General features: G+C 40.1%; 1 protein-coding gene and 1 long non-coding RNA gene across 3 annotated transcripts in view; one reads left to right on the forward strand and one right to left on the reverse strand.

Moving 5' to 3' along the window:
- On the forward strand, positions 119–25376 carry LOC110395879. Of its 2 annotated transcripts, none has more exons than XR_002436666.1 (3): positions 119–414; positions 5490–5588; positions 24757–25376. It is a non-coding gene; the product is annotated as an uncharacterized LOC110395879 (long non-coding RNA). The 2 variants fall into 2 exon arrangements; XR_002436667.1 differs by lacking the exon at positions 24757–25376 and adding an exon at positions 12803–12909.
- The window catches only part of LMO3 (LIM domain only 3), a 59271-nt gene continuing 49321 nt past the window's right edge, over positions 15810–25759 (reverse strand). The window contains exon 4 of the mRNA XM_021390859.1: positions 15810–19775. Coding sequence (XP_021246534.1) covers positions 19670–19775 — 106 coding nt within the window. The 3' untranslated portion in view covers positions 15810–19669. The remainder of the gene's footprint in view (positions 19776–25759) is intronic.

A 25759-nucleotide genomic window follows, 5' to 3' on the forward strand; every position in this document is an offset into this window, starting at 1 on the left:
AGATTGTTGCCGCAGTTCTTTGCTCTCAGGGCCATCTCCTTACCCTTTTCCCCTTTTCCCTTTTCCCGGGGTGTGGGCCTGTGGGTCCCCCGTCTCCTTTTTCACGGAACCAGGCCGAACACCCATAAACCATTGACACCTTTTGAAATGAACTCTGTTGAAACAGAAGCAAGCAAGATTTCCCTGGAAAGGCAATGGAACAGCTTATTCTGGAGGTCATCTCGAAGCAAGTGAAAGAAAAGGAGCTTATCGGAAATAGTCAACATGGACTGACCAAGGGGAAATCATGCATGACCATTCTGGTAGCCTTCTATGATGTCATGACTGGTGGGGTAGATAAGGGTAGAGCAGTGAATCTTCTCTGCCTTGACTTCAGCAATACTTTTGACTCTGTCTCCCATAGCACACTTGCAGGTAAACTTAGGAAATGTGAAATAGATGAGTGGGCAGAGAGGTAGTGGGCAATGCTCAGAGGATTGTGATCAGTGTGTCCAGGGTCCAGGTGGAGGCCTGTACCTAGCAGCGTTCCCCAGGGGTTGTTGGTACTGGATCCAGTCTTGTTTAACATCTTCATCAGTGACATAGAAAACAGGATAGAGTGCACCCTCAGCAAATTTGCTAATGATACAAAACTGGGAGGAGTGTCTGCCACTCAATAAGACCTGGACAGACTGGAGAGCTGGGCGGAGAAGAACCTGATGAGGCTTAACAAGGGCAAGTGTAGAGTCTTGCATTTGAGGAGGAATGCATTTTAAGTACATTTAGGGGCTAACCTGCTGGAAAGGAGCTCTGCAGAGAAGGACCTGGGCGTTCTCATAGACAACAGGTTGGCCAAGAGCCAGCAGTGTGCCCTTGTGGCCCAGAAGGCCAATTGTATCCTGGGATACATTAAAAAGAGCACGGACAGCAGGTTGAGGGAGGTGATCCTCCCCTTCTACTCTGTCCTGGTGAGGCCACATCTGGAGTACTGTGTCCAGTTCCGGGCTCCTCAGTTCAAGAAAGACAGGGAACTTCTGGAGAGAGTCTGGCAGAGAGCCACAAAGATGATTAAGGGCTTGGAGCATCTCCTTAGGAGGAAAGGCTCAGAGACATGGGACCGTTCAGCCAGGAGAATAGAAGGCTGACAGGGGAACTTATCAATCCTTGTAAATATCAAATGGGTGTGAGTCAAGCAGATGACCTCAGGCTCTTTTAATCTATGCCCAGCAACAGAACAAGGGGCAACAGTCACAAACTGGAAATTCCATCTGTATAAGAGGAAAAACTTCTTTACTTCAATGGTGACAGAGCACTGGAACAGGCTGGCCAGAGAGGTTGTGGAATCTTTGTCTCTGGAGATATTCAAAATCCACCTGGATGCTTTTCTATGCAACATACTGCAGGGAATCTGCTTTAGCAGGGGGTGTTGGACTATATTACCTCCAGAGGTTCCTTCCAACCCCTACAATTTTGTTATTCTGTGATTCTGTGAAATATTGTCCTGATCGTTCTGTTGCAGGATGAGTGCACAGGTGTAATGTACCCTCATTCTCTCCAGTGATACCTCTCCTCTGAGAAGCGCCTCTGCAAAATCTCTGGACACTTGATTCTACTCAATAACTTTGAACAATAGTGAGATCATAAGAAAAGCAGTACATTTGGTTGATACCTATATGCAACTGCATTTATTGTGTATGTATGTTCTGTACTGGCAGGGAGAAGACAGGTCATTAGGATTTGCCAGGGAAAATCAATTATATTCTTTCCAAATAGAGACATGCCCAAGTTCTGGGCAATTGACATTTCTTGAGCACATGTTTTTTTTTTTTTTTTTTTTTTAATGTTGGACAGAACAGGACTATGATACTAATTGTCTCATAGTGTTCTATAAAAACTGAAAAGTGAAGAAAAAATCAAGTCCAGATACTCTCAAAAGACTTGCAAGCCTTCTGACAAATTTTGAGTTTCTAACAAAATTATCAAGTAGACACATTTGTTTGGATTTATATTTTATGTGAAATAATCATACGACTTCATTGATAAGCTATGTTTACAAGACACTAATACTACTAAGCTTTATTTCAGTTCTCTCTCTGCTAGATGAAACTAGAGGAGTTGGTATGTGTGAGTGCTTTATAGTCCAACATAGGAAATTGCCTGAAATACAGGCCCATTGCAGTTGTGGCATGGTTTTTTTTTTTTTTTTTTTTTTTTTGTCTAAAAAGCAAAGAAGCTCAAATTGATTTAGGGATATTTTTAACTGTTATAGTCTAAGATCAAAGAGAGGGAAATTATTATGTAGGGAAGAAATTGAGCAGAAGAAGATATTTGGCATTCAAATCTGCCATTTTTTTTTTCTGGTTTTGCCTCTCTCCCTTTGCCAGCAGGAAATATACCTCCTCCCTTAAAATAAAGATGCTTTCCCCCCCGCCTTTCTTTTTGGTGGTTACAATAAGACAACTCCAATAAAAGTGGTTGTCATGAGATAATCACACCTCTGGGGGATTATAGGCATCTGGCTATGATTCATAAAATCCCTCAGGATTGATTCCCCCTTTCTCCCTCCTTAAAGACAACCACACCTCCTGCTGTGTTTTATGACTTGAGAAATGCAGTCTTTGTGATTATAATGTACAGATATTATTTACATTGAATTATTTTGTTTCATTGTATTTTGTATTAAAAAAGAAACAAAACAATCAAACCAAATGAAAACAAAACAAACGTCAGTTTTGAAAGACTTCTCATTTCCAAGAGCAAACAAGTGGCTGATGACTACTCTAAAATATTTTCTCAACGTTCATCCCAGGTTGCCATCCCTTCATCGACATGAATTAAGATTCCCTAGCCTCACCTTTACTGCCGTTGCCTTTCCTTTCCTTTCCTTTCCTTTCCTTTCCTTTCCTTTCCTTTCCTTTCCTTTCCTTTCCTTTCCTTTCCTTTCCTTTCCTTTCCTTTCCTTTNTCCTTTCCTTTCCTTTCCTTTCCTTTCCTTTCCTTTCCTTTCCTTTCCTTTCCTTTCCTTGCCTTGCCTTGCCTTGCCTTGCCTTGCCTTGCCTTGCCTTGCCTTGCCTTGCCTTGCCTTGCCTTGCCTTGCCTTGCCTTGCCTTGCCTCGCCTCGCCTCGCCTCGCCTCGCCTCGCCTCGCCTCGCCTCGCCTTTCGCCTCGCCTCGCCTTTCGCCTCGCCTTTCGCCTCGCCTTTCGCCTTGCCTTGCCTTGCCTTTTCTTGCCTCTCCTTGCCTTGCCTTGCCTCTCCTTGCCTTGCCCTTGCCCTTCCCTCTGTGTTTTGTTGTACAGTGACATTATTGAATCATATTAAAAGCACTTCCTTTCTTAATACAACCTGTACCACATCTTAACGCTTAAATTGCTTGGCTTATCCTAAATACACATCTAAACCTGCCAATAAGCTCTAAAATAACTGTTGCCAACTGTGCAGACACAAATAATCATAGAATAATTTGAAGAGCATCTTATTCTGCCCATACTTTCTCTGCATTTCTATTAATCATGGGAGTAAAAAATTAAAAATGACTTCTTTCTTCCTGTTTGTATATATATATGGATTTTAAGAATCGCTATAGCCAATGATAAGGGACACTTCAAACAGGAAAAGTAGCAGAATCTGCAGTAGGAACTGCTGAAGACTTGGATGGTTTTATTTACACATATTTTACTCTAAATTTAACTCTGGATCTCATTATTTGGGTTTATGAAAGTGTTAACATCTCCAGAAAGGTTTTACTAAAATACAGGGTACTTGAGTGTTTTAATGCCACCAGTTAAAAATAAGAAATGTTTTGCCACAAAAATAGAATCAGTCATTACAGAAGTAGTCAAAACCATGCAAATTTATATTGAAACAATGAGCAAATAAAGGGTGCAGAAGAGATTCAAAACATGGCATTAGTGTAATGCACTTAGGAGACTGTAAATGCTTTGCTGCTTCTGAAATTCCCTAACAAGGTGAGTGAAACTATTCTAAGAACACTATTATCAGGAGACACCTTTGAACTGATCTATCCTGAAGAATAACCTCCAGAAAGATAAGGTGAGGAGGAAGGGAAGGAAAAAAAAACAGGGGGAAAAAAAAAGGAACTTTCATATGTTTGTTGGCCACACAGCACAGCTCCGACTTCTGAACATTTTTCCCCAATTATTTTTGTAAAGTATTGATCGCAATTTAATTTTGCAGTCCCAACATGAGAGGCGCTTCATGCTGAAATGTCTCACAGGAGATTGTAATCAGGGTCTAGCCTGAAGGTGAAGCACTAGTACATAGGTTTTACTCTATTCCTCCACTCTTCATCAGTTCTGGGATTGGAGCAGAGGGCATTCTCAGGCAGATTAATTTTTGACGATGGGATCGATGGAAGATGTTTTTTCCTCCTGACATTGAGTCATCTAATTTGCTGTTTATCTTTGGCTTATTGAGTTTCGAGCATTGTTAAATCATACCTTTCAGCTGTTTAATTTCAGATGTGAATTTTGCATTCCCCTCTTGTACTTTGGCATAACTCTTTTACCTAAAATGAGCAGGGTGATGGGCCTTTTTTGACACCAGGTTACTGCTTTCGAGTCTGTTAAGTACTCCAAGGTAATGTTATAGTACTTTCTAGCCTTTTTTCTTTGCTTGTGGCCATAGATCAGATCATCTCTAGGGAAATCATTACTTGCCATCATTATTATCCCTAGCACCTTCATCTATTCTCCCTTGTTTCCTGACTCCATTGCTTGATGAAGTGCCTACTTGTGAGGACACCTTTAACTCAGGTCTAATAATTAACCCCTTCGTTGCTCAGGATGGTTCCTTTTTTGTTTCCTTCCTCAATAAGTCGTGATCTATGAATTTAGCTTTTGGAGCAGCTTATGACAACACCATTCTGGACTTGCCCTGAAAGCTTTCTTTTTCTCAGAGAGATTTTTTCTTTTCCTTGTTTTGTTTTAGTAGCAAAGTGAACATTTTGCCAAATATATTGCTAATCATAAATAAAATGCTTTCACTCAAATGAAAATTGGCTTTACTTAACCTTTGTTAAAGGGTTATACATTATTGCTTTACATTTCATGGGGAATGTTCTAACCTTGGCCCAGGTCTGAACAATCTATGAAACATCTCTGCAATTATAAATATGTAATGACTCAACATATGTGCATATGATTATAAATACTCCTATACTGTGGTGACCAGTAGAAGCTTAGGAGAAGCAATAAAATATTTTTTCATGGGGAGATGCTAAACTATTGACTTTGAATTGCCCATTCATATTAATAGAAGAGCTTTTCATTTTATATTGTCATTAACTTAGACTCAATGCCAGAATGTTAAGGCTGTGTACTATATAATGGTTCAGGGAGACAGTACAGTCCTTTCCAACTGTTCACAAGCTCAGCACAACTAGTATTTCATTCCTACCCTGTATGCAGGTAGTGTTTACCACATTCACAGCACTCCAGTGGTTTCCATAGGACGCAAAGGGTTGACTCATTCTAATTCTCACTTCTGCCCAGATTCCCTGGAAAAAGGTGTAACATTTCAGCCTGCTGTGTTCACCACAACACACCACCACAAATCTCTTGTGTGATCTGTGGCAGCCTGGCTGATAAAATGTAAGTATACTGTCAAGGTATTTGGGTATTGACTCACTGATGGGTCTTGCAATTCAGAGCTGCCCTATTGCAACTCATTCAGAGTTGCCTATCTATTGGTAGGCATTTGCATACATAGCAACATGTGAGTGTAGGTATGAGTAATAACGTATGTATATAAATACTCATTATACATATTCATAATGGATTCATGTATCTTACACTAAGGTTTTCTGTCCTGTCTGTTCTAGCTATTTTCTCCTGCCCATTTTAATTTATGTTACTTCAAAAAGTTTTCATCTTTTGGGCAGAAAACTGCTCACGATAATCTCCTTTGAAAAGTGAAAACCCCAGTTCACACTTCTCAAACTTTGAGTTGAAAACATTTCAGCCAATTCATGTGAAAAAAATTTTCAAAATACGTTCTTTTTTACAATTAACATTGACATTTATTTACTTCAGGGCACTTTTTAAGATGAAGGGTAGAATTGAGCGTGCTGGCTTTCATATAATTAAATGGTGAAAATGAAGATAAAAATAAAAATATTAATTGATAAAAAATTAAATTGTAAATTATAAATGTAATATTAAATTTCATTGGGATTTTTTTAATGGTGCAAAATTAAATATAAGTTTGCACAGGATCTATTAATACATCAACATTTTATACTTCTTAGAAAAGATCTGCATATACCACACCATGGTATAAAGCGTCTTGTAGGAAATGAGATGTTATAGGCCAAGAATTTACATGGTGAATCAAAATTGGCATACGGTGGTTTGAGATCACACCAAACATCACGGGCTTAGCAAGTCTTAAGCTTTTAGAGGTGTAGACAAGATGTACAGTGAGGCATGTACTACTTTGCTTTCTGGTGCTTGCAACATTCCCATACTTTGGAGCACTGCATCTTGGATGTTTTGCGAGGCAAGCTTCTTTTGGGCCAGCCCACCGCTTGAAGGCCCTACTAGCAGCAGTTCATCCCTTCGCTGCAGCAGTGCAAGCAGCTGTAATTACTGGCTGCAGGTGTAAATGCTGGCTCCCATGGCCTGAGGGAACTGAACCTTGGCCATGATTAAAGGTAGTTAGCTATCCCTAATGACTACAAACATGCGGTGCTGATAATTACTACCACATTTCATTCCACCACCCCTGAGGACTGACCTACTGCCAGCAATAAACTTAGTGTTTTTTTTTTTTCCTAAAGTTTTATACTTTCTGGAATTCAGTTTTATAATTATTTAAAAATCCCTTAAACTTTTTTTTAAAATAAGATTTCTCTAATCCTTCTTGACCTTCTTTGATTCAGTGTGACCTGTGGTATGAGAAAGAAGGCTGTAAAGGATCTGATAGGAGTCAGAAAGGGCAGAATGCTGGGTAATGATGAAGTCTGACCCAATATGGTGACTTTCCATATTCCAATTTGTGCCAGTCATATCAATTCGTACATTACTTTGATGTTATCAAACCTGTGAAACTACAGCTAATGTTACTCTTCACATATTAAAGTCAATTACGAGCTTATATACTCTGCTGCTTGATGGCCTAAATGAGCATATTCATGGTATGCACAATAAGAGCCGGTTATTTGATTATAAAGCAAATTAGGATGTTCCTATCATTAGAATCAGCGGCTGCCTGCTCTGAAAAAGCAAGATGTGCCAGTTCCATAAAATGCTTATCTATTAATCAATTGCATTAAAATATAATCCCCTTTGAAGGTATGTGTAAAGGGCAGAGTAGCTGCAGCAGAAGGATTTTTCATTCTGCAGTAGAAAGACCCCATTCCCCAGATCTGCAGGAACTGCTTTCTGGTACTACAACCATCATTTATTTTCCCAGAGGACACATCTATTCAGATGGTCTCGCTATGTTATCACTGTTTGTGACTTTTGCTACAGAGGTTGCTGTCTTAAAAACTCACTGAAATCTTTTCTCTCTGCCTTTACAAAAATGTAAAGCCCAATTAAGGAAATGCAAACAGGAACTTCTTCTGAGCCTTCAATAACAACATAACAGATTGCAACACAAGGAAACAAAGAAGTGAATGTACGCTTAGTCCCTCTGGCAAAGGGAAAAACAAACTAAAAAACATTATGATCTCTTTGGCATTTAAAAAATGTCTTTCTATATTGTAACATAAAAGAAAAAGTCAATAATGCAGAGCCACTACTTAAAAAAGGGAAAAAAAAAAGAAAATAAAAAGAAAAAAAAAGATACTGCAAGATGCTCCAGTTGAAATCTCTCTTAACTGGCTCCAGAGGGGCAGAGTCATCCCTCGTCTGCTTCAGCTCTGACCAGGAGGTGAGGCCTCATATATGGTAGTGAAGCAAAGCCGGAAAAAAAGGAATGGAAAGGGGATTTCAAGGTTGAAATGTCTATACAACAGACTCCTTTGGGTCAGGCATAAAGCAATCAGTCAGGAACTTGTATTTTTGACAGAGTAGAACTGATTTCGATACTAGGCAACATCTACTACCAATACAAGCTGGGGCGTGAAAGGATTGAGCACAACCCTGCCGAAAAGGACCTGGCAGTACTGGTGGATGGGAAATGGGACATGTGCCCTTGCAGCCCAGAAAGTCAACCATATCCTGGGCTGCATCAAAAGAAGCATGGCCAGCAGGGGGAGGGAGGTGATCCTACCCCTCTACTCTGCACTGGTGAGAGACCTCACCTGGAGTACTGCGTCCAGATGTGGAATCCTCAGTACAGAAGAGATGTGGACCTGTTGGAGCGCATCCAGAGGGACACAAAAATGATCCAAGGGATGGAACACCTCTCCTGTGAGGACAGGCTGAAAGAGCTGAAGCTGTTCAGCCTGGAGAAGAGAAGGCTGCAAGGTGACCTAATAGCGGCCTTTCAGTATCTAAAGGGGAGCTACAGGAAGGAGGGGACAGACTCTTTAGCAGAGTCTGTGGTGATAGAATAAGGGGAAATGGTTTCAACCTTAAAGAGGGGAGATTTAGGTTAGATACAAGGAAATAGTTATTTAGGGTAGATTTAGGTTGGATATAAAGAAAAAAGTCTTTTACAGTGAGGGTGGTGAGGCATTGGAACAAGTTGCCCAGAGATGTTGTTGATACCCTGTCCCTGGAGACTTTCAAGGTGAGGCTGGATCAGGCCCTGGGCGACATGATCTAGCTGTGGTGTCCCTGTTCATTGCAGGGGAGTTAGACTAGATGGCCTTTAAAGGTCTCTTTCAACTCTAAGGATTCTATGATTCTATGATTCTATGATTTTCTTTGAAAATATTTCCTTGTACATTATGCAGTTTTTGGAGATGTTATTTTGCTAATGATAAAGAAACTGTGGGATAATCCCAGATACATAAGGACAATTCTGAACAATCTAACCCTGGAAAGAACAGGACCTTTACCACTGTCCACAAAAGGGGATTCTCAAGAGTTTGGTTTTCATGGATATTGACAGATGTGATTTTGCGAAAACCCATTCACCCTTCAGATGGCGATTCCTCCCTAACCTTTCCTCCTTACTCTTTGCTTTGTTAACTCTTTGCACCTGAACTTTTCTGACTAGGGGCTGAGTAATAGGAAGAAAGCCTGATTTAGCATGAGTCTTCTGCATATGTAAATTCCAACCTCATTTAGCTTAGGCAATTTGTACAACACAAGACTGATTTTTCTATCCAGAAACAAGACTGGACTGCACAGTCTGAGTTTTTAAATGTGAAAATTAGGACCTTAAATCTGTGATTTGAGAATGCGTTAATACAAAGCAGAGAACAATTTGGATATGTTTGGAGGGTTACTGCCTGAGGGTCAATTGAAACAAGCAGATCTATGGGGCATAGCAATGGATAGAGTAAGCAATTGCAGGTGCAAATATGCCTGGGGCTTGTCTAACTTCTGTTAAAATAAAAAGTTTGATAGTGCTGATCACTTCTGTGCCTTTGCATTCTAAACAGCCACAGGCATTGCCTAAGCATTTCAGCTGCATGCTGGTGGGTTGGCTGGGACCAGGCACCAGGAAGGGTGATAAAGGGTGGAAGGACACAGAGGTACACAACTCCATTTTTTGAGAAAATAGGTCTGAATGAATATCCAGAGGTCAAAAACAGAACAATTACAAGCCACAGAGTGCACCACTAACAAACCCCTGTTTCCCAGCATTTTTTATTCTTGTGAGTCAAATCATAAAGTGCCCTGGTGGCAATGTTCCTGCACGAGCTGATAGAGTCAAAACTGCTCCAGAGGGCTCATGTGGGCCGAACAAGGTGCCTACACCTCTGCAGCCCCATTCTGACTATAGTGCTTTACTGTACGCATCCTTTTGCTGATATCTTAAACTAATGGGCTCTCTGTGTTGTCCTGGGGGTAGAGGACTGCAGGACAAATGCAGAGGGGATTGCAAGGGACAGAAACATCTAGAAATGCTACAGCAAAGTCTGACGGCTTTGTTTTAGAAGTGCTTATTTTCACTGACTTGCTTGTTTAAAGCATGAGAGGCTCTAAGACTACTAAAAGTCAGATTACCTGTTTTTATCTGATTGTGCTCAATCTTTGTATGTGAGTTCTTGCTGGGCTGCTTTGCTGCTTGTAGAAATAGACCACGTTGCAGTTCACAGATGCATGTGGATTAGTAATACCTAATGGACTGAAGTCTAATTGGAGGGAGAGAGATGTGCGTAGAGAAGAGAGGCCTCAAGGAAGACTATTTTTCAATGTCTTCAAGAGAGATAAGGGGCCACGATAACTTATCACAGTGAGTTTTCAGCTCCAAAAATCTACATTCAAATTTTGGCTGAGGGGAAGTCAGTTTGCTGAGGCTTGAGCTAGCTTCCAGTTGAGTTTTTCTGAACCCTTCCGCAGCATGCTGCATGCTTGGACTGGCCAGAAAGCTGAGCCAGGGCTGTGGCAAGCAATTGATGTAAGATGGCAGAGGGCTGCCTTCTGCCATCCATTATTCTTCCCAGAGGTAAAATCATATCTCTGCTGCTGTCAGCAGCAGCACTCGTTTTGATTTTAGTGAAGATGAAGCTGATTTATATGGGCCTTGTGTATGATCAGTGGTGTGTCCAAAGCAAGTGTCTGTAATAGATTTTTCGTCTATCTCTATCTTCTAATGAACTAATTAACTAATTGTGAACAACAACAAAAGAAGAAGCAAACATCAAATTTTGGAACATCAGTTTGGAGCTGGGAAGAGAATTATATGTGGATAAGGTGTGGATTTTACACAGGCTTTTGTGTTTTCAGGGAGCTAGCATCACCCACAGAAGTAACATCTTCTGCTACGTGTTGGGCAGTGCCGTGCTAACAGAACTGAATAGTCTGCTTGTGAAAGGCACAGCTGGGCAAGAGAGCAGCTGAAGTAGAAATACTGTACTGGCTGCTGTTATGTCCTCCCAACAGAGCCAAAATGCACTTGTTCCCAGAGCTCTCTATGCATTGCAGGTAGGGTAGAGAGAACCCACCAAGGATATCATGCGGGCTTATCTTGCAGATCTGTTTGGTTTTATCTTTGCCTTGGGAAGGTAAGAAAAGACTGCAATAGCAAGTCTGAAGGTACCATCTCTTTATACGCCTAATGCAGCCTTTTCTTCTTCTGTAAGGTTAGCCTCAAGGACCTTATTCACTCTCCCTTTCAGATCTTTCACTTCACATCTCATCTGCCTCTGCTTTGTGTAATCAACCAATTAAAAATGGCTTGAGAAGCAGGCAGGGATAATTGGCATCCACTTTGTAAAAGAATAATTGTGAACGTGAAAATAAATTGTATGGATTGTAATTGTTTTCCTTGCCTCTCATTCTTTTGCACCACATTAGTCCTTGTAGCACCTCGGGGAAGAATATAATGTAAGATGGCCATTCTGGGTCAGGCCAAAGTTCTCATCTAGCCAAGCGTCTGTCTTTCACAGGGACTATTAAAAGGTGGTTTGGAACTCTGGTAAGGAAAAGATGGAACAATCCTTTTCCCAGTACTTCTTGAGTCTCCAGCAATTAGTGTTTTGGAGAATGCCTAAGCCAGAATTTGTACTTACATATTGCAGTTCTCCTGTTTAGGTATTTTATATGCTTAGCTGACTGTGCTGCAAAATCCCACAATTACTACCCTCACAGATCCTGTGAGGTAGAAAAGTGGTATATTATCTCCACATTATGGATTTTGAACTGAGGAGCAGAGAGACTTGAAATGCCACCATCTAAAAATAGATTAGAGCTGTTACAGTTCATTAGCACAATAAAAACTTTGGAACAAATTGATACCCAGCCTGTCCTTAAAAATCCAACCTCTCTATAAACTTCCTATTAGAATGCTACATGATGAGACAAGGGTGACTGCAACCCTGAAATTTTATGATAGTTCTGTGTTGCTTCACTTTCCCAGTAAATGCCAGCACAATGATCCTACAATATGACTTCAATTATGCAGAGTTGCTTCCAGATGACTTTCAGACTCTAAGACCAGGTACCTTCAATTAAAGAAGGAAAGGTGCGTGGACATGTGGGATGCTCATCAGAAATGTGCAGATTGCTTGAAGGGATTTGCACGTTGTTGAAAATGTCAATAGCTCATGATACTATAAGAACATAGTACTAAAATAGGTAACTCCTATGTTAGAAGGACTTTGTTAAGATAGGAGGATATACACCAGGAGCTGTAAGCTGGCAGTAGGCAGGACACAAGGAGGACTGTTTTATCATTTGGACTCCGTTGCCTTGGTGTAAAAGATATAGAGAGTAAAATCCACACTGGGACCCAGGTTTGTGCTGCTGTTGCTGTATTGTCTAACCCTCAAGCGCTTGGCTTCAGTGCTATAATGTGCCTCCCTTGGTGAGTAGTTGGATTGAGTAGTATTGTTGCTACTTTATCATTTACATGATGACTGTGAGACTGTAGGACCAAATGTGAGGTTGTCATTCTAAATTAAAGACATTTGTTAGTTCTGCATTTATTAACGTCATCCTACCTTGCTTTATCTTCTCTTTTTTTTTCTTTTTAATGAGTATGTACTTGTCACAAGGCTACTGTACCATGTGTGCTAAAATGCTTTGCTTCAACAGAAAATATAAAAATATTTTGGACAATTATTATTATTGTTCAGAACTCTCATGTTTGGCTAACAGACATCTGGTTTAGTTACCTGGGTATTATACTGCAATCATAAATGGCTAATAAGCTATGAAGTAAGAATTTTTAAGTACCTTAAAGTTCTTACTAATGTAAAAGTTAAAAGGCTCATCATACTTTTCTTATTCTGTTCATCCAGAAAGCTGTTACTATACCAGCAGTGTCTTGGTTGGATGCATCTGACAGCAGGTTTAATGACCTTGATATCAAGAAGAGCTCAAATAAATGTTATAGATGTTGAATAAATGATAAAGATGCTTAGCAATAATCTCAGCCATATACAGTGTTGTAGACTGTAGGAAGAAAGACTACTTTCCCGCATTGGAATGTAGAGACACTTTTGAGAAAAACAACACTTGTAAAATGACAAACACACACAACGTGGATCCCAGCTGGTCACAACAGCAGATCCATATTGTACTAATGCTTGTGCTTCCCACTCTTGCCGCCAACTAGTTTGCTTAGGTAGTTTATGTGAGAGGAAAAGTGAATGTTTATGGTGAGATTTAAATAGCGATATGCCTGATATCATCATCTTGGCATCTATGGGGAGACATGGTGGCAGGACAGGGACACAAATTTGTTGTTTCATTATCTTTTAATTCGTATTAGAAACATCTCCAAATAGCTGGCCTTCCAAGGTGGCCCTTCCTAGTTATTTCTCAACGGGGCAGCATAACGCATTGTGAAGTGTAAATTGTTCTTGGCTAGTTTTTCAAAGTAATTTGACAACATAGTTTGATTTTGCTCTAACGTGATCTAGAAGCAGTTTCCCAGTAGTGGGACAAAAGGGAATCTGAAGAAACTATTATGCAGAATTCCTTGCAATTTGCTGCTTTCTTACAACACCTATAATGTTTTGCTCAACAGTACCAATCTTGCTAGCTTCAAACACTCCACTTAGATGTGTTCAGTGATTACATGAACTTTATGGATTTCATACATTAGATGAGGCTTGGCTTAGAATACTAATGTTATGTGCTTTACTATAATGCAGTGAATCCCAATTTCACTTTGATTGCAATGATCTGGAGTTAAATGTGCAAACCTTTGCTAATTTAAGTTGATTTTACCTTTATCGTTTTGCATATTACATGATCTTGAGCCACACAAACAAAAGCTTGTTTGGACTTTCTGTGCTTTCCTTTTCAGAAAACAGAATTCTTTTTAATTAAAAACACTTTAAAAAAATCAGTATGTGTAATTGCTAACACCTGCTATGTGTTACTAACAGATGTTTCTTACTTACCTAAGGGAACTGTTATAATTACACTATAAGCTTATTGGAATGGCATTTAACCAAGATAGTTTAGGAACTTTAGGTGGTGACTTTGTGTTCTTTTATTAATCTTTCCTATAAAAAAAACTTTAAGTGATGAGCTTTTATTTTTTTAATTAATTAAAAACAAACAAAAAAAAGCCATCTCTCCTGAGTCTTCTCTCCAACCACAATTAACCAGAAATAAAATTTGGAGGTTCGGTCTCTCCTCTCTCTTTGATCCATCCCCGAACATCAAGGAGGAGTACACGTGTGTTGCTCCAAGCGTAGCACTGGAGCCGCCCTCAGAAAGGCTCATGATCAGGCAGGCGGTGGTGTGAGAGACTGACAAGTCCTGCTAATGGTGGGGATCGAGGGACACAGACTGGCCGTGTGGTGTTGGGAAGCCCACTGAACCTCCGTGCCTCTGGGCTCTCGTTCATGAAGCAATGGCGACACTCGAGTCACGGTGTGTTGGGAGGCCCAAGTCAGAGGCATGAGCGCAGGGCTTTGTGATCTTTACCTTAAAGAAAAGGCTGGTCACAGTAGCTCTAAGTGCTGACCTGTGGCTAGAAGCTTGCGGCTGGGAGGTTAGCCTCCTCTGTGCCATGGAGGCCTGCTGGCACCGCAGCTCCCAGGATGCATTCCCGCACCTTCTACTCGCCTGCAGAGTGACTGCTCCGTGTTCTCCCTCCACATCTCCATTTATGAAACTAATCACACCATTACCTGCAGGCATGTGTTAAATATGACACTGGTCTCCGCAAAATAATGGGCCAATTGCAAACAATGAATAAAGAGAGGCAGCTCCATTTATAACTGCTGTTTCAACAGAGCTGTGTTGTAATCAAAGTGATCTGAGGGTGACTCATTAATTAATTGATGTTCTTTTTTATTATGTGCTATTGAGTTAATGAGTAATTTGTGCTAGATAACTCTCTGAACACGCTGATTACGTGAGATATTTTCTGGGGCTTTCATACCAATGACACGCTGAATAGGTGGAAGATGGTATTTGCTTATGTATACTCATTATTAGCAGGTTCAGGATGAATATAAATCAGCAGAAGGGCATTTTAAAAGGTATTAGATACATGCAACCATTACTTTAAAGCTTTAAACAGATACTCTGCAGCCTTTAATGCCTTAAATAGTATTAAAATCACTTTCTTTATAATACTTCTATCACCCACAATTGGCAGCTTCTAGAAAGGGTGCCTACACAAAAGATTTTTACTGGGAGCATGTTTGTGCTAATGGCCTATTACCTTGCACATATTGTATTTTGGTTTCCTTTTGCAAGGTACTGAAGTGAACAGTAAACAGGTTTGGTCTGCATCATTGGACTGAAGTAGGAGAAATGTATTAAGTGAATATGTAATTGGCTTTTTTTTATCTAAAGTGGTATTTAAAAGAATAAAAACACTGTTCTTATATACAGTACACACTTTGCTTTCTGTAGCTTGAGTTGTTAAAGCTTTTGCTTTATTGAAACCACAACATCTCCAATGCCATAGGAGTTTTTTATTCATTAAACAACAAATGGCTAAATTGATAATTTAGTCTGACAACAGCAGCACAGTGGAAGCTTTCAGAAGAATCAGCTAAATGTATAAAATTATACCCAGCAATCACTACAGACCTTCATTTTTGACAAGATTTGTTCTAGGTACAGATGACTGTAAACTACCTACCGCTGAGAAAATTATAAGAAGCTGCTGTATATTATGTAGAAAAAAGCCTTTAAAGTACTTTATACAGGCTAAATCCTACCAGAGTCCCTGTTTGTTTGTTTCTTTTCCCCACGTTCTCCCTTCTCACTGACCACTTTTCAATCTATTTTCCTCAAGTCACTTTACATGTAGGCAATTAGGAACACTTGAGGGGGTGGAGGATGAATTTTCTTTATTTACATTACACGAGCATAAATTTGAGCATTTTTAGGGGGGGTGGCAGGAAGAGGCACGAAGATATGCTTATATTAAAAAAAAAGGAAAAAGTTAAGCAAGATAAAAATACAGTTATGAAACAGATCGACTCTTAGCACTGGTCACAGCTCCTGCAGAATCCAGGCCATCTTGATTCATCGCTAGTTGTGGCACAATAAGACACAGCATGTTGTGGTCGGCAGAGGAGCTTTCTACAGTTGAAAATTAAGCTTCAATAATTCTCCACGTCTTAAAAAACAGCAGCTCAAGAATAATAGTGTATTTTTTGTTGTTGTTGGACTGGCTAAACTTAGAGATCTGTAGAGATAGAGATAAAATACCCTTATAGACAGGAGATGCAAGTGGAAGCAATCTTGTCTGGCAAATAAGCATACACTGAACAATGGTCAGTAGCAGAACGTTTTACCATATACCAATGAAGCATGTTGACACACACAGTGATGGAGAAGGAAACCTAAGAAAAAACCCAAAGGAGAGGACTGGGCTTCAATCAAAAAGATCAATAAGGTGGCCTGGCAGATAGTCTCTTTTGATATCGTCTTATGATATTACACTGGTGTTGTAAATGTTTCCATTAAATATATCAACTCCCAGCTATTATTTTAACAGCCAGGCAAGATGTAAGATGGAAATACAGGAAAAAGTGTATCGATCTTTGACCCACCTCAAATCTACATTTATATTATATCTCTGCATACTAATTCTAGATATGTAAGTGATTAAGATACAGAAGATCAGAGTGCTCAGAGCAATGCCATACGATCACACTGCAGCACTTCAAACACGCATATCAATGTTTTTTCATCTGCTATCAGCTAGGACTGATAGAACTGTGAGACTAATTTTTTTTTTCCTCTGTAGCAGGACCACCTTTCTCTTCTCCATATTGAGCAACATATCACAAAATGCACACATGTACATATGAGTAACACTGCTACACTGCATGTAGCAATGAGCTGCTATTTTCACATTTCACTCTCTTCGTTTACCCCACGCAGAGCCAAGCAGTTGCACTTTGTGGTCAAGTGTTACAGCATTTACAGCTCTGCTAGCACATGCTTACCTTCAACCCCAACAAACATCTTGCAAATTAGATGGTTTTGCTGCTCTCCTACCTCACATCCATGGTTACTTACTGCACATATGAACGCCCTGCATTTCCCAGAATGTCCTAATGCTACTAGTAACATTTACATGCATAGCTCTTGATTTTCTGTAGAGCCCAACTGCTTTACAAAAGCAGCGTATATATTTAGCCCCACTTGGCAGGTGGGGGCAACTGAGGCACAGAGAAGTTGAGCGACTTGCCCAAGCTTATAGCAAGTCAAAGACAGAACCAAGGTCCTTTGTTTCCTATTCCCCACCCTTATTTCTGAACCAGTGATTTCTATCAAGTCTGTAATCTACCAGTGGAAAGCTCAAATGAACTATTTCTGGCTTCTAACTGGAAGAAACAACAGTGGCTAGACGAGAAAATTGAAACTGGAATCAAAATAAGATAATATTTTTCCTCTTCTGGACATCCTCACCTTCATGGAGAGGACAAGATGTTTATTGCACTTGAAGATTACCTGGAAGAGCCTAATAGTACCTCTGCTGCACTGGTGTCTCACAGACATTAAGAGACTGGAAGAGAGCGGAAAAGAGACTTGTACTCATGGTTGGGGAGGAAGAGAGTTCTCAAAGTAGGGCTAAATTTCATTTAAAAAGCTTTCTGGAACTATTTCTTCCAATTAGCAAGAACAGCTCGATGAGTCTTTTCATTTCTTGCTGGTCCTGTATGGGTAAAGCCAAGTTATGTGAGTCATGCTTAATTTTAAAAGGGTTCACAGCCAGAAACAAAACCACACAGTAACAATAGTCATTAGAACTAAATATCCATTTCTAACTCAATCCACCGTGCAGTGTACTCAAAACCACACACTAAAGGAGTTACCTCACTGCATTACAGGGTTTCTTTCCCCATCCCCAGGAAAAACACGTTGAAACTGCACAACGGGACAGGGAGAGCTGGGAAGGACAGCAGTGAACTTCAGCAGAGTTGAGGGTTCTCAGGCTAAACAAAAACAAGAGCTCAGCTACATAGCAACACAGGATATAGGGTGTTTCTTTTCTATATATATTTTTTTTTTTGCGTGTTGTTTTTTTTTAAATGCAGGCTGTTTCCTGGTGAGCTAGATTAGAGTGGCAAAGAGAAAGGAATTAAATAGGCGTGTAACAGCTTTTTAAACATTCATCTTGCTTTCCAGCGCCAAACACCTGTAAGCTCTGTCAGGGGTATGAGCACTTAAGGACATCCTGCTGATGCAATAGCTTCATGGCTTTAAAAACACAGGTCCACCTCTCCTAGCAAATAGGCCGACTGGTGACAGCAGCTGTCAGCAGTGACTCTCCCTTGGTCAAAAGGATTTTAATTGCCAATATAGATGGGACAAACCTGTGGGATGTTCTTGGGGACAGTAAGTACCTGTGGGGTTGAGTGTGGTAGCTCTCACTTTCTGTACTGGTACTTCAAAGTTTTGTCCCATCTAAATCAGCATTTGAATTACTGTCAGCACGCACTGAGGCAGGTCACAGTGAGCAGCCACTCTCCTAGTGCCAGCTCAGGGTCCTTTCCCTGATGTAAATAGACCCTTGGAGGGGGCTGCTTACAGTGCCTTCTAGTTTAAGTCTTTTCCAGGGTCTGCTGAGGACACAGATCCAGAAAACTTCAGGGTTAAACCCCGACTTTAAAAAAGAAAAATAACAAAAGAAAAAAAGAGAGAGAAAAGAAAGTGGAACCCCATCGAATTTTTTAAAAATTTTGAAATGTACATAAACAAAGTACTCTCCCTTTTCTCCCTGCCCTCAAATTAAATGTGCTCAGAAAAATAACATATATATATATTTATATATATATAAAATAAGATACCTAGAGGCACTGGCTTGGATTAGGACTTAAGTTACAGCAAAATTAAAAACCAAATCCAGGCATTCTGAATGCCCGAGGGGCACAAAAGCAGCACCCAAGATCATTAACTTTTGTACCTTTTATAATATATCCCAAACCAGTCAGATTTCCTTTTCAAAATTTTGTAGTAAAATAAAAGTGCTCTTTGAGGAAAATCTTTGCAATTAAACAGCAGATGCTTAACCCCTGAAAAATAGAGGCTTATAACAGAAGTGCTGATAGACCCTTAACCATAGCATCGATAGCAGCAGGTGCTGCTAGAGTTATTAGCTTTCTAAATAGTTTTAATGTAAACAGTATTCTTAAGCTCTACGTGTAGCGTAATGGTTGGGATTTGCTCTTTAATTCCTTTTACTAGAAAGATACAGCTCATTTAAAATAGCTGATAGATACAGAAAGCATAAATATACAGTAAGTTTAGACACTGATTGTACTAAATGCAACAATACAAAGAAGCAAACAGGAACACAAATGGTAACACAATAAAACTGTATTACATTTGTGCTTCAAATATTACAATACATTATATACAATAGTCCAAAATAAACATCTCATGCCAAGTGACACAAAAAGAAACAACAAAAAAAAACCCCGAACAAACAAATCAAAACCCCAATAGCAAGCAAAAGAATCCAGCTGTATGTACAGTACCTTTTTAATTAACATTCAACTCTGAACTGGAGCAATTTTGACTACATACAGATGCAGTCCGCCTTTTATTTCACGCAACCATTCTGTCTCCCTATATCTACGCTATTCAGTAGGTTCCTGTGTCATTTCTTATATACATGTTGAGCAAAAAAGATAAAAGAACATAGTGCTTTGTATTCTTAACGATGCGGCATCAGATCAGCGAACCTGGGGTGCATAACCTTCTTTCATCAAACCCTCCTCATAGTCTGTCTGGCACAGAATCATGTTGTTCTTCAGGAAAAATTTGTCTCCAACGCAAAATCTGAAATTACAATAAAAGCAAAAATGAAGGCAGTTTGAGAGTGAATGATGCGGCACGGTCTTACACATAAGGAATGCACAACAAGTGTTCACGATTTTGTTGTACCCAGCACAGGCTCACACCTCCGCCGCCTGCTGCAGCACAGACAGACAGACCATGCACGCCTGTGAGAGCCCAGCAGAGGAATTGCCCTGGTAGCACAATCAATTCTGTGCTTTCAAAAAGCGTGGTGCTTGTGAGTGCTTTTGCTTCCCCAGCCAAAGGCTTCATTCAAAGCCCACCGAAGACTGTGGGAGTCCTGGATCAGGTCACCAGCACGCAGATAAAACAGAATAAATAGCTAAGGCTACTGAGTTGAGTGAAAAGTAAATGTACTGCTTCCACACAAATCAGAAGGAAAACAAAGTGATCATATACAGCAGAATGCCCATCTGAGATGCATTATATTTATGTTGTACAGACACAGCAATAAGAATTTCTTGCTTTATATTCCAGTTGAATATTTTACTAGAATTGATTTAAACCGGTGTTTCTGAGAACCTTTTCTAGTATAAAAACAGCTTTCTACATATTGTGATGCAAACTAGAGACACGTACGCAGGTATGCAGAGAAACCTTTCTTTTCTTCTTCTCTCCTGTAGCAATTGATTATAAATTTAGTCAGTCAGCTAACTACTTTCTCTCTTGTGGTATCAGTATACATAGCTTTTTACACTATTATGTGCATCAGAATGATCCGATTGCTACAAAATGCTATGAATTATTTCATTTGATTTTCTCTGATGGGTAGGAAAATCACATAATGTTAGCACTGCTAGCTGTCTGGCTTCAAACTTGGGAGCAAAGTGGTATTTCCCAGCTAAGCAGCACACTTGAGCGTGAGGAGGCTCTTCACCAACACCCCCTCAACCCTTCCCCCCCAGCAAAGCTGGTGTTCTTGAAGATGCTTAGGGAACAAGTGAATAGGGCCAATGTATAGAAAAACAGTTTCCCTAGGGACTGCCTTGGCAGGGTTACTTTCTTTTGTTTATAGTGAACTCTCCGGCTATAAAATATATGGGGAGGCACTGCTCACATTATTCCAATTAAAATGAAAGAAAGTAACCTAAATGAACCTCTTAACACTGATGTGAATAAACGAAACCAGTTTCTACCAGCTAATTATGGATCTCACTACATAAAGTATTGTTTAATGTGTAACAGATTATAATGTCCTTTTTTGTATAATTTTCAAATGGTGACATCTTGGACACAATTAGGGTCAGATATAAATGCTTGTGTTGTTTACGGTAGATTTAACAACAGAGTAGCTATTGGAATAGCTGTATATGTATTTAATTGTAACAATTTAACCTTCACATAGTGGTGTCTGCTGTAGTTGACCCAGTAAAACTACGTAAATTACACAAGTTGACCTGCGTGACCTCTGATAGTGGTCTCTCTTTATCAGATAGTCAATTCCTAATGATGTTCAAGCAGAAATCTTGGTGAATTGTCACAGATTAAATTGTGTATTGAAAGCAGTCCTTTAATGTTTTGTGAAGTTGGAGGTTTAAATGAGTAGCAGTTGGACTGATTTACATTTGTGAAGATTGGAATGCTAGACAAACAGTGAACCCATTTATTTTCCAACTGGGTAGCTTTGGAAATTTATCCTTATGCTAGCTAAATAGATAGAGGGAAAATAGTGTAATAAAAAAGTGGATTGAAAAGAATTAGCTCCGCTCTTAAAGGAAAATTGGTTTGTTTATTTGTGGACTTTTTTTCTCTAGGATTACTGCCTGCTGCTGCTGATGATTGAAAATCGAGATTATGGAATGATCCCAAAATCTTTAAGTTATTTATGGTCAAGACAGTTTTATAGAATTTACAGGTTCCTTCTGTCCTTCCCACCCCAATCCTGGTACATTAGGCTGCCAACAACAGAAAAGCATTTTGAGTATATGTGGTAAAATGTGGTGAAATCCTTGAAGCAAACAAGTTCTTTGGGGGTTTCTCTAGTTTCCGTCTTATGTGTCCTTGTCCACTTCAGAGGACAACGAGAGGTCCAACGATGAGGAAATGCGGTATTGTGGCAAATCAGCAACCCCACTGCAATTACCCCAACTACTGACGGAACTCGAAGCTGAGATGCCCACCCAGCAGTGCCTAGCACATCAGGGGGTCACTGGGCAGGAGGCACAAGCACCTCTGCCCCCTCCTGGAAAAGGCACTGACACTGAACTGAGGATGTTATTCAGCCACATGCTTCTTTGTGATCCAGTGTAATATAGAGCTTATCAGGATAACTTGTTTAAAATATTTAACCAATGGAAAAATACACGGCTAATGTGAAATTCACTTGCATGGCAGTACTTTTACAGACAGCTTCTTACTATATTGCTTGCGTCAAAATCCTGGCTGAAGGGTTTTGTTTCTCAACCACAGTTTGTACTAAACTACACTACCTACATGAAGGAGTCAGGATGCCCTTCCCAATAAAAAGTGTCAATGTGTTTTGCTTTTGCTATGTTAATATGTCGAGCCAGAAATGCTCTACCTATGTCTACATGGCATTTGACAGCTCTATGCATGAGTGGCTTTAAACACACACAGTTCCACAAATCATTTACCTTCCGAGTGTGCAGCTGTCTTGCAGAGAGGCTGTCTGTGGCCTGCCTAGACAGGCTGGGCTGTATGATAAGCTGTGGGGTGAGAGTCTGTCTGCATGGGAAGACACTCCGGGGTTCATCTGGGGCTGGGTTTGCATGCTGAGAGGAGAGCCTCTGTGCCTGGGGGGAAACCTGCTTCTTGCCATGCATACAGTCCAAATTCTGCACCCACTTCCATACTGTGCAAGCTCAGTGATGGAAGAACACTGGCCAAGACCATGGTGAGATTTGTGTGTGCCCCTGGGTACTAAATGTATAAATTATGCATTCATTATGTGATGAAGAGCTAAGAACCAGGTGAAAATCATCTAAACGTGGCACACTAGCTCCTGAGTACAAAAAGACAAGGCAAGGAGACAGACAAAATGCAGCAAATTCTGTCCAATGTGTTCCACACTTCCAACCGTATCTGACTCCGAAAAGCAGATTTAGCTTCTTCTGAAGTCAAAGAACTAAATCTTGTAACTCCTTCAGATTGGTTTTGCACACGCCAGGATTTAAACTGGGATCAGGTTTAAAATGGAAGGGTAAATTCAAGCCTAGCCTTCCACCTCTGGTAAATGTTTTCGTCACGGAATTGACATGGGATGTAAATCAGGACACAATTTGGGCACATATATCAAATGGAGTCAAGGAGCATATTGAGATGCAACTTGGTTAGGAGTACATAATGAGGTAAGACTATTACTCTTCCAGCAGGCAGATGGTAGTCTTCAGCCTTTCCTAAAACCCTCACCCAATTTATTTAATAGGCATGCAGGATGAACGGGAAAAATATACAATAGGCTGCATTAACATGCCAGATTGGAGTTACCCCCATACACTGATAATACTACTTTTGACATGACTGTGACATTAGTAGAATGACCAATATAATTAAGCTACATTCTAGAACTCCTGTCATATTTTACAATGGCAAAAGGAGGGCCATTTATATCACAAAATGACCTCTGTTATCATCTTGTTTGGAGGGGGAAGGCGTGCCTAGACTAATCACAAGTAGCATAAAACTTCAATTTTGAGAAATAGCTATTTCATCGTTCAGAAAAGACATTTAAGGAGCTCTCACTACTGTCTCATCTTTTCTGATGTATGGGGTGCATGTCAAGGTACCAAAGACTTCTTAAGAAAGTGAGAGAAAGACTGCTGTGAACAAAGATGGCTGTGTGTGAAGTGCTCCTCAGTAGTGCTGCATCTTCGTGGTAGACAGAAATAAAATCTGGAAACATTTATTTGTTTTTCCTCGGCCCAGACTTACTCCACCCACATCCTTCCACTCTGCTTTTTACACTCAGGGCTGAAACGTGTCTTCTGTTTGTCCTCCTTTCCTTTTTTTAAAAGCTAATCTGAGTTTCCAATAAAACTCAAGTTAATGTTAATCCGTATGTACCACTAAGAGAACTAAACCACTCTTGTATATCACTCAGTTCATCAGTTTGCACCTATGGTTTACTAATTTTAGGATTCTCTCAAATAGTCCTTTTATTATCAAGGGCTGGAAAGTGTAATCTGTGGCTGGATTTGTACATTTTTACCAGTAAGATGCACTATAAACACACAGAATATATAGTATAATGCATAGAACCGAACAGTTCAGTTTACAGTGACTAACCTCAACATGGTCTCCTTTTTGTATATAATTTTTTAAAAAGCTAACCTGGAGAATATATTAATTTTTATTCTAAATTTAGAGATAATAAATGAAAATAAATGGTACTAAGGTTTTCAGAATTTGTAAGGTGAACACACGAACAAAAATCTAACATTGGTGTTTAAATGAGCACGTCCCTAGCATCACATCCACCCCCACCTTGACAGAGAACAAAGGCAGCACTGTGTGGGCATTTTACACTTGATAGCAGAAATAAGCGTCTACAGCTACATCAGGACAGTGATTTGAATGAGTATGTAACCATTTTCAGCCCAGTGCCCATTAAAATAAAGGTTGTTTCAGATAGAAGGGGAGAACAGTTGATTTAAATGCCCCTCGGTGATAGCAGATGGGAGTTTTAAACCATACCCCAAGTTGACTTCAGAGGCAGACAAAAATTATGGCAGCAGTATGAAACAAGCTGCTAAAGCAGCCGCAGAAATTGAAAGGAAGGACGTCGAAACTCTGGAAAGTGGGAAAGCCGAAGGCAGGCTGAGATCATTGCTGCAGTCAGAAGTGTCAAGCAAAGATGCAGCTGAGCCCACTTGCAAGATTTTCCACTCCATTTTGCTAGTCACACACATGCAAGCTGACAAAGTGTGAAAGGCAGTGTCTGTTTACAAGTTTATTTTTCCAGTGGTTCCCATCTTTTTTCATTCTTTTTTTTCCTTTTCTGCAGAAATTGACTACATGCAGACTACTGCCAAAGTGAGGGGAAGTGCTTCTGTGGAGAGGTTTAATACGGTTACAGAGCAGAAAGGGGAGCATTCACACCTTTAAGATGGCTGTCACTAAGCTTTGCAAATACGCAGGAGATTGAAGAAGTTCAAATGAGCAGTAAACTGGACAGAGACAAGAAAGATAAAGGGGATGCTAAAACTTTGGGCGGTGAGCAGAACAAAATCTCTACTGCTTTAAATATCAGTAGCAAGAAAAAAATGGGGAAAATTTCAAAAACTATCTGAACAGCGCAATTAGATGCTGGAGCTAAATAGCTTTATGAAATGGAAAACATGCCACAGTGTCTACAGGATACCAGGGGATAGGACTCGGTGGCTCTGGAGATCCCTTACAGTTCTGCCACATGATGTTCTCAGAGTACACCATGTGAGACAACGATGCTTTTTTCTTACTCTGAATCTAGCCTTCAAGAGACCAATAAAGGACAGGAACATTATGGCTTAGTTCAGAGAGGGAGTTTATGGCCAAAAAAGGGTCCCTTGAAAATGAGGGTCTAACTACCATCCACACTGAAACTTGAGTGGGATGGTGAGATACTCAAAAATAAATAGTAAATGGAACAGTGAAGCTGTGCTGAAAAGCAGAAAAATGACTAAATACTTCTCAAAAAGCACTGATGATGGGCAGGTTTCACTCTCACCAGGCCAGAATCAACTGTTTGAAGGGCGGGAATGCAAGGGTCATGCCATAGTAAGCCTGAAAACCTGGCCATCCCAAGGATCAGTGTGATGTGAGCTAATGTAATTAGTAGTTATCTTGGAAAGCAGAGAGCATTGGGAGGAACACAACCAGGGACAACATGACAGGAGACATTCACCACTGGTAAACACACAGTAATGAAAACTGAAGAAATTATTCAGTTTGCTTATGAACATTGCATACATTCTGTTCAGAAAAAGTTCTTAATGGTACACAAGAACTGTAAATCTCAAAAAATCTCA

Source organism: Numida meleagris, chromosome 1, assembly GCF_002078875.1.
Source record: "Numida meleagris isolate 19003 breed g44 Domestic line chromosome 1, NumMel1.0, whole genome shotgun sequence".
NCBI classification, from domain to species: Eukaryota; Metazoa; Chordata; class Aves; order Galliformes; family Numididae; genus Numida; species Numida meleagris.